The sequence below is a fragment of the Typopeltis vanoorti genome, chromosome 13, assembly GCF_054136105.1.
Source record: "Typopeltis vanoorti isolate ZY-2024b chromosome 13, IOZ_Tvanoo_1.0, whole genome shotgun sequence".
NCBI classification, from domain to species: domain Eukaryota; kingdom Metazoa; phylum Arthropoda; class Arachnida; order Uropygi; family Thelyphonidae; genus Typopeltis; species Typopeltis vanoorti.
The window spans coordinates 3,642,103-3,656,198 of record NC_143561.1 but is presented as its reverse complement, the minus strand read 5'-3'; the positions used below and the strand labels follow the sequence as shown (position 1 = coordinate 3,656,198).

At 33.6% G+C, this 14,096-nt stretch overlaps 1 protein-coding gene across 1 annotated transcript in view; it reads left to right on the top strand.

Moving 5' to 3' along the window:
• The window catches only part of cactin (cactin, spliceosome C complex subunit), a 207,379-nt gene that overhangs the window by 164,145 nt on the left and 29,138 nt on the right, over nucleotides 1-14,096 (top strand). Inside the window, exon 17 of the mRNA XM_090402413.1 lies at nucleotides 5,699-5,782. Coding sequence (XP_090258539.1) covers nucleotides 5,699-5,782 — 84 coding nt within the window. The remainder of the gene's footprint in view (nucleotides 1-5,698; nucleotides 5,783-14,096) is intronic.

Below are 14,096 nucleotides of genomic sequence, written 5' to 3'. Positions count from 1 at the left end.
ATACTACTGCTCATCCATCTAATGCCTGCCTTGTTTGACCTCCTGACCATGGGGACACAATCTGATATTGCTTTCCTCAGATACCCGCTGATTTTATCCCAAGCACTGCTAACATCTTTCCCTTGCAATATGTTCTGCCATGGGATGGCTGCAAGCTCACTCCGAAGCTTGTTATAATTGCCTAACCTGTAGTTTCGTACATACCCCTTCTTAATAGAAAAATCCACAGATTTTGCAACCTCCCAAGTCAATACCACATGATCGCTTTCACCAACTGGAGGTAACGAGGTCACCTTACTTATGCATATAACCTCTGAATCAATAACCAGGTCCAACACTCTCACACCACGTGTCCCTTCAGTTACGTGCTGTTTCAAGTAATTATCTCGTAGCAGATGTATGAACTCCATTTCCTTTTTGCTACGTGATATTTCCTCCTTCCAATTGATATCACCATAATTAAAATCCCCCATAATAATCACTAAGCCTTCACTCATTGCACTAAGTTGCTGATGCATGAATTCAATATCTCCCCCTGTACTCCCTGGCCTATAGCAGCATCCAACTGTATATTTGGTTGCGTTGGTCACTATTTTGCACCAGACTGCCTCAAATGAACTCTCATTCACATGTCTATCATCATGATATACTACTTTCTTTGGCTGCAACACATCAGCTATCATCAACAGTACTCCTCCTCCTGTTCTATCTTCTCTATCCTCCCTGAAAATACTGTACCCATCACATTCAGTTCATGTGAACTTTAGTAAGAACATAGAAAATAACTATCAGGAAGGTGGCAAAATATTCTGGAAGCTATTGAAGAAGTTCAGAAATGGAAGAAAAAATACTTTAAAAGGAATAAAAGATGATAAAGGTGACATGAAAACTGAAGAAAAGATATTCTAGATATATGGGGTAATTATTTCAAAAGACTGCTAAATGAAACAAGCAGTATTGGCATGATGGCAGAACCATCCCAACAGGAATGCAGTCAGGAATACATATCCATACTTGAAGTAAAAAAGTCATCAAAAACCTGAAATGTGGAAAGGCAGCTGGAGTAGATGAAATTCGGCCAGAAATGCTCAAATATTGAGGTATAAGTGTTTTACAGTGGCTGCATTGCATAATTCAGAAGCTCCGTAACTCAATCAGTATAGACAAAGTCATTTGGTCATAAAGACCTGGGTTTGATTCCTATCTATGACGTGAGAAGTTTTTATCTGGTCTTTTTCATACTACCCATCTATAAAAAGGGAAATAAAACTGAATGTGAGAATCAGTAGTTCACTACTTGAGTGTTCCTAGTAAGATTTATGCAAGTATTCTTGAGAAACAGCTAAGAAGAATTGTGGAATGTGAAGCTTGGTGAAGAACAAGCTGAATTCAGGCCAAATAGAGGGTGTCAAGATCATATTTTCACTTTAAGACAAATAGTTGAGAAATCTTGGGAATAGGACAAGGATTTGTATTTAAGTTTTGTTAATCTGCAAAAGGCATCTGATAAGTGCAAAGAGGAAAACTCTTCAAAACACTACAGTTATATGGTGTAAATGGGAGACATTGTATCTAGCAATATATAGTCTCTATTTAAGCTGTAAGTCATCAGTTAGACTTAAAGTAGGTGCAGGAAGCTGGTTTAAAGTAAAATCAGGTGTGCAACAAGGGTGCACATTATCTCCACTCTTATTCATTATCTATATGAATCCCATTATGAAGGAAAGTGATATTAAATATGATATCAAAATTGATGATGTTAATCTTAGCTCTATACTTTATGAATAAACCCAGTACAAGTCTGCAAGATTCCCTTGACTAAATTGAATAACTGTTGTAATAAATTTATTATGAAAATCAGCAATAAAAAGACAAAGACAATGAAAATAGGAAGAAACATTGAAAACATCAACTGTATCCTGAATTGTCTGTAGAACAACTAAAACATTTCAGTTATTTAGGCATAATTTTTAGTGAAGATGGTAAATTAAATATGTAAATAGACAACAGAATTAGTAAAGCTGGTATGATAGGAAGTAAGCTAAATAAATTTATATCGAATAAGAAAAAAATTAGTCAAAACACTAAATTAGCTGTACACAAGATGGTGTTCAAACCAATTTTCACTTATGTGAGTTGGTTAGAAATAAAACACTTGATCAAAGACTGGAGACTGCTGATATGAGAGATCTAAGATTAGTGGAGTGAACAGATGGCATCAATAGTATTAGGAAATAACTTTCCATTGTTAGCATTCAGGAATGTGCTAGTAGTGCTAATTTCAGGTGGTATGGTCACTTAAATGGAATGGGAGAGGAAAGATTAACTAAACAAGTGTTCTTTGGCAGGGAAAAGACCCAGAGGAAGACGAAGATGTAAATAGTAGCACCTTAAAAGACAGAAATATAAGATCTGAGATCTGATAATATTCGAATCTTGAGAGATAATAGATTAATTTGAAGGAAAATTGTTGATCAGAAGTTAGTAATAGTGGAAATTTTTATTTAATACTAACATAATTATTCTGTACTGGCCCTGAGGAACATATTTGGATGATCATGAGATTGATTCTTTGCATACCATTATAATCAAAATAAAAATCTTTAATTTACAAAAAAACAAATATATACACATAAAATCATTCTAACTTAACTACGAGAGTGGTCTGAAAAGTTCTCGGCCTAACAATGAAAAAACAAATTTATAATTTCAAAATTATTTTTATTTTTCAACATAATCTCTCTTAAGACCAACATTTATTCCAGCAATGCTCCAGTGCCATTATCCTGTCCCTGTAATGGTTCTCAGCAAGATCTGTAAAATACCCCTCTACAGCTACAATCACCTTGATTCGAAGAAAAACGCTCACCAGAGAGGAAGAGTTTTAGTTTTGGGAAGAGATAGAAGTCAGAGGAAGCCAAATCTGGGGAATAGGATGGATGTTCCAACAATTCACAGTGCAGATCCCTTAATTTTCCCATTGCCAAAACACTTTTGTGGGCAGGTGCATTGTCCTGATTAAAGATGATTTTTTTATTCTGCAAACCTGGTCTTTTCTCATGAATTTTTTCATCTAGTACTGTTAAAAGATTGTAATAATATTCCCCTGTTATTGTTTTACCCTTTTCAAGATCCATGACATTTCCTGCTGATGGAAACTACTTTGTCTGCTTTGGTGTTGAACAACTGGCTTCTCTCCACTGTTTTGACTGCTGTTTGGATTCTGGTGTGTATTGGTGAATCCAAGTCTTATGCATAGTAATAAATCGATGCACAAAATCAGTTTTATTCTTGTTAAAACGCTTCAGTCACTGTTCAGAGATTTTCATGCGAGTGTGTTTTTGATCTGCTGTGAGCAAGCATGGCACCCATCTTGCGCAAGCTTTTTCATTTGCAATTCTTCATGCAAAATATATATACACGTTCTTTTGAAATGCCCATAGTCTCAGCAATTTCATGCACTTTGACTCACCGGTCATCCAATACCATATCGTGCACTTGATCAATGATTTCTGGTGTTGTTACACTGTTTAGACATGCTTCATGTGGATCATCTTCAAGGCTGGTACAGCCACGTTTAAACTCGGCAACCCATTTCTTAATTGTCGAAAGCGAAGGAGAAGAGTGCCCATAAACTTTTATGAACTTCGAATGAATTTCTTTTGCCATTAAACCTTCTTTTACAAAGAATTTTAGACAGCTGTATAAAACAAACTACTTGATAGAATGACTTGGGATTTCACACAAATGCTTGACAGACGTACCAACTTAGAAAAAAAACAAAAAAACTTGCCGATAGTGTTGCCTCTGTGGTCAAGGCCGAGAACTTTTCAGACCACCCTCATATGTAATGCCAACATCACACATGAAAAGCACTAACTATGCAGGTTAACTTTAATTTTCAGAAGCCAACAATTATTCATGCTATATGAACCAAACTTTTATTCCTTCTTGAATTCACACAGGAGAAAAAGACTAATATAAAATCTACTTTATATGTATATATATAACAACAACATAATCAAATTCTTTTTGCATCCTAAATCATAGACACTTAAGAAAATACATCTTGTTTTCGTCCAGTACACTTTTATAACTTTGCTTTTATATTAAGTAACAGTAAGCTCTATTGAATAAACTACTAAAGCCTTATCGACCATATCATTATTTTAGAATGAATTAACTTGCTATATGAAAGTTTCAATATTATTATTGAAGAATAACTAGAAACATATCAGTAGAAACAAATCTTCCTTTTAGATTGATAATCCTATATAAAAAACAACAACACATACTGGGTCCATTTTTGTGTGAACTGGGGAGCAGTAAACTTCCTTTCAGTTTTAACTGAATGAAAATCCTGTGTGGATTAATGACTACTAAAAACATTTATCTTTTAAAGGATAGCCTCTCTGTCTTCCATTTCTAGCTCTTTTAATTTCTGTTCAGTCTTTGTATACCGAAGTATAACTTTGTATAACTATGCAGGTTAACTTTAATTTTCAGAAGCCAACAATTATTCATGCTATATGAACCAAACTTTTATTCCTTCTTGAATTCACACAGGAGAAAAAGACTAATATAAAATCTACTTTATATGTATATATATAACAACAACATAATCAAATTCTTTTTGCATCCTAAATCATAGACACTTAAGAAAATACATCTTGTTTTCGTCCAGTACACTTTTATAACTTTGCTTTTATATTAAGTAACAGTAAGCTCTATTGAATAAACTACTAAAGCCTTATCGACCATATCATTATTTTAGAATGAATTAACTTGCTATATGAAAGTTTCAATATTATTATTGAAGAATAACTAGAAACATATCAGTAGAAACAAATCTTCCTTTTAGATTGATAATCCTATATAAAAAACAACAACACATACTGGGTCCATTTTTGTGTGAACTGGGGAGCAGTAAACTTCCTTTCAGTTTTAACTGAATGAAAATCCTGTGTGGATTAATGACTACTAAAAACATTTATCTTTTAAAGGATAGCCTCTCTGTCTTCCATTTCTAGCTCTTTTAATTTCTGTTCAGTCTTTGTATACCGAAGATACAAACTCCGCAATTCTCCAGTTGTGCTTCCTTCCTACTCCTGAACAGCTGAATGTTTTTCACTACAGGATGTCTGAGGTCTACCAGGTACCTTGCAACTGCAACCTTTCTTACTTTGGCTAAACAGGTGGGACAGCCAACATCAGGATCACTTAGCACCGAGACTGCATTTGATTCCACTACTATAGCTGCTCAGGTTTATCAGACCTTGCCTTGGATACCCACCACAGAATTCACTGGAAAAAGGTCACTTTACTCCATTGAAACAAGTATAAATATGTTGCCCTTTTCTGGAATATGCTGCAATCCTCACAAACTGTCCCAGCAATCAGCCCAACAGCCAAGAACACAAACTCAATAGCACTGTAGGCCTTCCTTTGTTTTTCTCTTTTCTCAGTCTCACTTACTGATGTAGTGCTTGTACATGTCTCTATTACTGTATGGTTTCCTCTCATGATGCCAATTTAACGTTGGAGAAATATTGGGATTAATAATTAAATAGTTATTAAACTTTTGTCATTTCCAAAAACAAAGTAACTTTGCTAATCATAGTAATATTCATAATTGCATTTAATCATAGCCATATTCATAATTGCATTTAATGAATTTATTTATTCTTTATAATCTTAGGGATTTGAGTGGAATAAGTATAATCAGACTCACTATGACATGGATAATCCACCACCCAAAATTGTTCAAGGCTATAAATTTAATGTAAGTAAACTTCTCATTTTACTTGTTGTATCTTTATGTATTTTATTATTCCTAAGTTGTTTCTGATTGCCTGTTTATCCTCATCGGCTGGGTCACTGTTATGCTTTTGTGTAAATTCCTATACGCCTTTTCATAATTTCCTAATATACTGCTGAATATTTTCCGAGTTGAGTACAAGACCTTGCTCATCTCTTCAACTTGTATCAATTTACTGCTGGATGAAGGTCTCCCTCAGTTTTTCCCATTCTATTTTGTTATCAGCTTTTCTAATCCATTGCATTTCAGCAATCCTAAGAATTTAATCTTGCCATCTCTTCCTCTTTGTCTACTGCATCCACAGGTCTCCATTCTGTCCATAATTTATGCCATCTTGCATTGTTATATCTTGCAATGTGTCCAGCCTATCTTCATTTTGAATGCATGTCCTGTACACCTGTTCTCAATCTTATCAAATAGGAGTTATTCCACTTGTCTTCAAGTGTCATACTGCGCACATTCCTTTCCATTCTCCTATGGGTAACTTTAAATTTGCGAATCATATTTTGAGTTACCAAACATCCCATAATCTAGGATACTTACATTCTAGTAAGAAACACAAACAAAAACACGACAGTAACATTACCAAAAATCCCACTATTGAAATATTGTATGCAGTACAATCTAAACACATCCATGAAATTGAAAACATTAGGATTATTGATTTCCAAGAAACCAAAACCAAATTATGTTTCGGTTTTGTAAAATCAGGAAGCTATAAACACACCCACTTACCCCCCCCACACACACACACACCGACACCCCCCCCCAAAAAAACTATCTAATCTTGCTCTCTAGGCAATTAAAAAGAGTAAATTACTTTCCAATAATCTCGAACCACCCAAACGCTTCTCACTATATAATCTTAAACCACACTGCAAGCTTACAGTCAGTTTTGCACTGTTGGTCATCTGATGATAATATTCCATTTTTGTTGTTTAAATTAAGTTTTCATAATTTTAATTCTTAATCTACCAAAATCTATAGTTCATTTGATTGATTATCTCCTTTGTTTACATTTATGTTTCATTTTTGGCTATTCAATATATATATATATATATATATATATATATATATATGTGTGTGTGTGTGTGGCAATTTTTTTATCTTGGGTATAATATATGTTAAAGATTCCAAGTAATTTTATAACCTTGCTTTTAATCCTTTTTCCCAAGTATATATATATATATATTTTTTTTTTTTTTTTCAGAATTCATTTTTACTCGGTTGGAATATTATAACTCGTTAACAGTCATTAAAGTTTTTTGAATAATATATATATATATATATATATATATATATATATATATATTATTCTCTCTAGCCATGTTCTCTTTTCAGCTAACTCAGACAAAGGCCGCCAACACATTGTGAACTGGACTCAAACTTCTAGCTTCCATGTGTGCTATGATGAACTCGAGAGAAAGATTGTTGAATATAGGGAAATTTCTCTAGATTCCTCTCATATCAACAACAGCCTGAGTTTCAATCTCTTTGACGCACACGTTGCCTCTGTTCAGTACTGGCGCACTCGCGACAGCGCGTAGTATACATTTATTTGGAACTCAAGCTCGCATTGTGTTTTCAAACACGTTACTGTCTTTTTGTACTTGTTCTGTTATTACAATTTTAAGTCTCTGTAATTCTTTATATACTTCTTTGATTGTGATATCTGAAGATGTTGATCAATTCAACGAAACTAGTGTACTAGTAGTATCTTTTCAAATATATCATGTCATCTTTTATCTCTCGGTATCAGTCATTAAAGCTTTTTCATAATATTCCAACCAAGTAAAAATGAATTCTGAAAAAAAAAAAATATATATATATATACATTGAATTGTAGAATAAGAAAAAGATGTTGAGAATGAAGCTTGAATTATATGAACTTAAATATATATATATATATATATATATATAATTAAATTCATATAATTCAAGGTTCATTCTGAACAAATTTTTCTTATTCTACAATTTGCCCAATCAAGTTTGGTTCTGAATATCTTGTCATCCCTACTTTCAAAAAATACACAATCAGATGTACCTTTATAATACATATATTAAATGTATTATAAAGGTACATCTGATTGTGTATTATTTTATTAAAATTATGTTATATATTATAACGACACCCCCCCCCCCCCCATTGTTTTCACCAGGAACCAGGGCAAACAGCAAAAAGTCAGCAAATCCTGAAACACATCCCAACTCAACAGAGAGTTCAAGATTGGTACTATCACCATAAGAAGCCTGATTGGCAAAGAAATGGAACTAGCAGAAGAATTGGATAAGTACCAGATAGACATAATAGGGTTTACTGAAACAAAAAAGACAAAAGCTGGTGAGATCTTTCTAAGCAATAAATACAAAATGTTATATTCAAGCAATAGCAATCATGGGAAAGAAGGAGTAGTATTCAACACTAAATACAAGGCTAATCTTCTTGAATGGCAGGCAATATCAGGTAGAGTGATGTGGGCAAATATCAGAATGGGGAACTGGACAATGAGACTTATTTGTGCCTAAGGTTCCATTAAGATAGAAGTGGAGAAATTTTTTGAGGCTTTAGAGAAAGCAACTGATACAATGAAAAAGGAAAAGTTGATCCTTGTTGGAGATCTAAATAGCAGAGTAGGAAATGATTGTGAGACATACAAAAATATTTTGGGAAAATTTGGAGAAAAGAGCAAAGCTAATAATAATGGCAAATGCCTTTGGATTTCTGCTCAGGACATGGACTGGTTATTACTAACACCATGTTCCAACATAAAAATGTGCACAGATTCACATGGAGAAAAGAGGCAAGGAATAAGAAAAATCTCATTGACTATGTTATTGTTGATAGTGATATTATCTCTCTGGTGCAGGACACTAGTGTGTACAGTGGATTTGAAATTGGAAGTGATCACCATTTAGTCTTGAACAAGATAAAATTGAATTTCATATTGAAGAGAAGAACATGTAAGAAAGTTTTAAAGCGAATAAAAGTTCAGCAGCTCTCAGATGTGAACTGTAGACTAAAATGTGCAAACATGATTCAAGAAAAAATGAAACAGTTTGAGAACAGGAACCAAACCTTGGAGATTCAGTGGCAAGCCCTGAAGAAAACATTGATTTAGCCAGAGAGGCATGTGGCGAGGTTGTCTGCAAGAATAGAAACATCAGAACTCCATGGTGGACACAGGAAGTTAAAGAAGAAAGCATATCGAAAGTTCGAGATGATTGGATTAGAGCCCTCATAGTACCCATATATAAAATGGAAAATAAAACTTAATGTGAGAATTGCAGAGGTATTTCTTTAGTGTTCTTGGTAAGGCTGAGAAAGATTGTGGAAGGGAATCTTGGTGAAGAACTAGCTGGATTCAGGCCAAAGCCAAATAGAGGCTCTCAGGATCAGATTTTCTCTTTACGACAAATAGTTGAGAAATTGTTGGAATATAAACGAAGATCTGTATTTAAAGTTTATAGACCTGCAGAAGGCATATGACTAGGTGCCAAGAGAAAAGCTATTCAAAATGCTAATATGGTGTCAATGGGGATTATATCAAGCAATACTTAGTCTTTATTTGAGTTGTAAGTCAGCAGTTAAAATTGGAGGAAGTACAGGAAGATGGTTTGATGTTAAATCTGGTGTCAGACAAGGATGTACATTATCCCCTATTCAAACTTCCAAACTCAGCTCTTTACTTTATGCAGATGATGTTATACTTTTAAATAAATCCAGTACAAGCCTGCAAGTTTCCCTGACTAAATTGAATATGTAATGAATTTGGTATGAAAATCAGTAATACAAAGACAACGAAAATAGGCAGAAACATTGAAAATATCAACTGCATCATGAATGGAGAACCTATAGAACAAATAAAACATTAGCTACTTAGGCAAACAATTTTAAATTCTAATTAGTTACTAAGTAGTAATTTTAAATTCTAACTAAGAATTTAAAATTTAAGTTAGCTACTTAGAATTTAAAATTGTTTGCCTAAGTAGCTAATGTTTTATTTGTTCTATAGGTTCTCCATTCATGATGCAGTTGATATTTTCAATGTTTCTGCCTCTTTTCATTGTCTTTGTCTTTTTATTACTGATTTATTATTATTATTATTATTATTTGTCACCTCCAGGGTGTCCAAGGACTCATTGAGGGAGGGCATCTACTCTACGCCTCTGCTTTCGCAACTACACCAACGCCATCTACTGCCGACCGCCACCACTAGTATTTCTACAGACAATCACAAACGTCCATGTCCACGGCGGGATTCGAACCCGCAGCCTCTTGACTGGAGAGCGGACACTCTAACCACTCTTTATTTTCATACCAAATTCGTTACAACAGTTATTCAATTTAGTCAGAGAAACTTGCAGGCAAACAAGGATATATTTATGTCAATATATCAGCTGTGCTTATGATGGTAACTATTAAAATTGAAATTTTAATATTATAATATTGAAATATTAAAACTGTTACTGCAGAGTGAATATACTTGAATATAAGTAAAAAAATTGCAGCTTTTTTTTTCAATGTTTTATTCTTTTACATTAATGCTGGCAACATGTAAAAACTCTCATCATGTAATTCACACCACTCAAAAGGTCCTAAAAATTGTCTTGATAATCAGTATTAAATACACTGTGAAAGGTGCAAAAAAGTTTTTTTTTTTTTTTTTTTTCGTTTTATAAAGCAAAACTGGTCTCAGTCTGTTATTTTTATCCCTCGAAGATGAAACGAGATGAAAATAACAGAATAGGAACAGCATTGCTTTATAGCCACCTATCAAGAGTATCTCATAAAAATTTCAAATTTTTATTTAGTCTCCACCAATTTTTTGAGTTTCGAAACCAGCCATTTTTAATTTTTTGCAAATTTGAGGCAAATTTTTTTCATAGAAGAAATGCTTCAATCAAGGTAGTTTTGGACATAATCTTCTACTACATGTATACATAGACTTGTGGATTCAACCTGAGAGACAACAAAATGGAGAAAAAGAATACTCATCATCATCATTAACTTTCTGATGTGTACCCCTAAGGGGTGTTCAGGTTACTATGACAGAACTACATGATTAAATTTACATTATTATTAATCTCCTGAGAGCAATTTTTTTCCATTTTTGTAATAGATTTCACGGTTTGATATGAACACAGATGATTAAGAAAATAACTATTTATTAACTTAAAAGCTAATATTTCACTGGTATTATATCCAGCATCTTCAGAGCACCCAACACAAAGTTTGTTACAAATGCAAAACAGCCACAATCCAGTGGTTTTGGGGCTAGTAAAAGTAATTGCAGCATGCAACACAAGACTAAAGTCCTAATATGGTGCCATCTAGGTTAAAAAAAAAAATTCAAAGTTTTGAAATAGTACTCCAAATGATAGTCTTAGAAAGTTTGAAAAAATGAAATAAAATAAAAGTAATAAATATTAATTTGGTCTTAAGATGACTGCCTCCCAAATCTTTGGTAGATTTATACAGCCATACTTGTTAAGGTTTGGAGTATGTTTTAAGGCTTCTGTTGATTCCAGGAACAACCTCTCTGACTTGTCGAAGCTTCTGTGCATTACTTTTGTTTCTACTACGGACAGACAGTAAGAACTGTGGACATCCACCTCAGTGAACACAAAAAATATATCCAACACTTTCGCTATGGCAAGTCGGGTCTGGCAGACCATGCTTTGGATACCCCTGCACACAGGATCAATTGGAAAGAAACAAAAGTAATGCACAGAAGCTTCTACGTCAAAGAGGTTGTTCCTGGAATCAATAGAATCCTGAAAACATACTCCAAACCTTAACAAGTATGGCTGTATAAATCTACCAAAGATTTGGGAGACCGTCATCTTAAGACCAAATTAATATTTATTACTTTTATTTTATTTTATTTTATTTTTCCAAACTTTCTAAGACTATCATTTGGACTACTATTTCAAAACTTTGAATTTTTTTTTTTTAACCTAGATGGTGCCATATTAGGATTTTAGTCTTGTGTTGCACGCTGCAATAACTTTTACTAGCCCCACTTACACCGGATTGTGGTGGTTTTGCATTTGTAACAAACTTTGTGTTGTGTGCTCTGAAGATGTTGGATATAATATCAGCGAAATATTAGCTTTTAAGTTAATAGTTATTTTCTTAATCATCTGTGGTCATATCAAACCATGAAATCTATTACAAAAATGTCTGACGAACACATAAGCCTATCCACGCGTATAAATTTTCCTCCAGATCAATCTATTACTTGTGGGCACTTCTATATTGTCATATCTAAGGTGGTTCTAATTGAATCCATCAACACAGACCTTGGTATTCCTCTGGGTCTCTTTCCTGCCATCTTGGCAACAAACATATGTTTTGCTAACCTTTCTTCACCTATTCTATTTAAGTGGTCATACTACCTTAGATTAGAAACACCTAAAGTAGGTGGCTTCCACTTGAAAAGAAAAATTACTATCTGAAAATGGAAATAAATCAAAATCTGTAATTGTTAAAAATCTGTGGATTTGGCAGTCAATTAATTAATAGGATGCCAGGAAAATTCTTAAAAAAGAAAATCTTTCATCTAAAGAAGATGGTGATAAAATAACTTCACAAAGATCAAAAATTATCCCCTTCCTCCACTGATGATTTCACTTGGAATGACTCCCTCATATATTTAACTGGCTAAATGTATCATATGATATTTAAGTTTCTTGCAACTGTAGAGCCAAAGTTTGAACTTGCAAAATGCTTAAACCAGGTGATATTGACCAGTCATTTTAAGCATTAAACATAACTGATTCATATAGCATTTTGCTGTATGAATTAGTTATGTTTAATGCTTAAAATGCTTTTATGTCAGTTATGTTTAATGCCTAAAAGTTAATCAGTTGCTAATTCAGAAGGCCTGGTCAGAGGGGTAATTCCAGGTGATTGGAGCAGAGCTCTCATAGTGCCATGTATAAAAAGGAAAATAAAACACTTTGAGAATTACAGAGGCATTTCCCTACTGAGTGTTCCTGGTATGATTTATGCAAATATAGAGAAAAGGCTAAGAAAAATTGTGGAAGGAAAGTTTGTGGATTCAGGCCAAATAGAAGTTGGCAGGATCAGATTTTAAGACAAATAATTGAGAAATCTTGGGAATATAACAAGGATTTAAGTTTTATTGATCTGGAAAAGGCATGTGACAAGGTATCAAGAAAGCTCTTCAAAATGCTACAGTTATATTGTGTAAATGGAACATTATATCAATCTATTAAAGCTGTAAGTAAGCAGCAGTTAAATTGAAGGAGTTATAAAAAGATGGTTTGATGTAAAATCAGGTATGTGACAAGGATGCACATTATTTCTGCTGGATCACATTATGAAGGAAAGTGGCATTAAATCTGATATCAAAATTGGTGATGTGAATCTTAGCTCTTTATGCAAAACGATGTTATACTTCTGAATAAATAAAGTACAAGTCTGTAAGATTCCCTGACTAAATTGAATAACTGTTGTAATAAATCATCATCATCAATTTCCTGATATGTATCCCTAACGGGTGTTCAAGTTACTAGAGAGCATTACATGATTAAGTTTACATTATTGTTAATCTCTTATCATCAATTTTCCTCCAAATCAGACTATTACTCATGAGCATGCTTATATTGTCATATCTAACATTTTGTGCCTCTAAACCATTTCAGACAATCAGTCCACCTAGATCTTGGTCTTTCTCTGGGTCTCTTTCCTGCCTTGGCATCAAACACTTGTTTTGCTAACCTTTCCTCACCCATTCTATGTAAGTGGCCATACCACCTTAGGTTAGCTTTGCTGACACATTCTTGAATGCTAATAATGTCAAGTTCCTTTCTAATATCTTCATTTTTAATATGATTCTGCCATCAGTTCACTCCTTTAATTTTTTTCAGAACCCTCATATCTATGGTCTCTAGCTTTGATCAAGTGCTTTATTTCTAACTCAACTCTCAGATCCATAACTTTCCACTGTCTGTTTAGTATACTGCTAATTTGGTATTTTGGCTAATTTCTCTATTATTCCACATACATTTATTCAGGTGGCTACCCACCATATACCAGCTTTGCTTATTCTGTTGTCTATTTTCAGATTTAACCCACCTTCTTCACTGAAAACTGTGCGTAAATAGCTGAAATATTTTTATTGTTCTATAGGATCTCCATTCAGAATGCAGCTGAAATTTTCTATGCTCTGCATGTTTTCATAGTTTTGATCTTTTTATTGCTAATTTTCATGCCAAATTTGTTGCATTCAATTTAAATGGAGAATCCTGG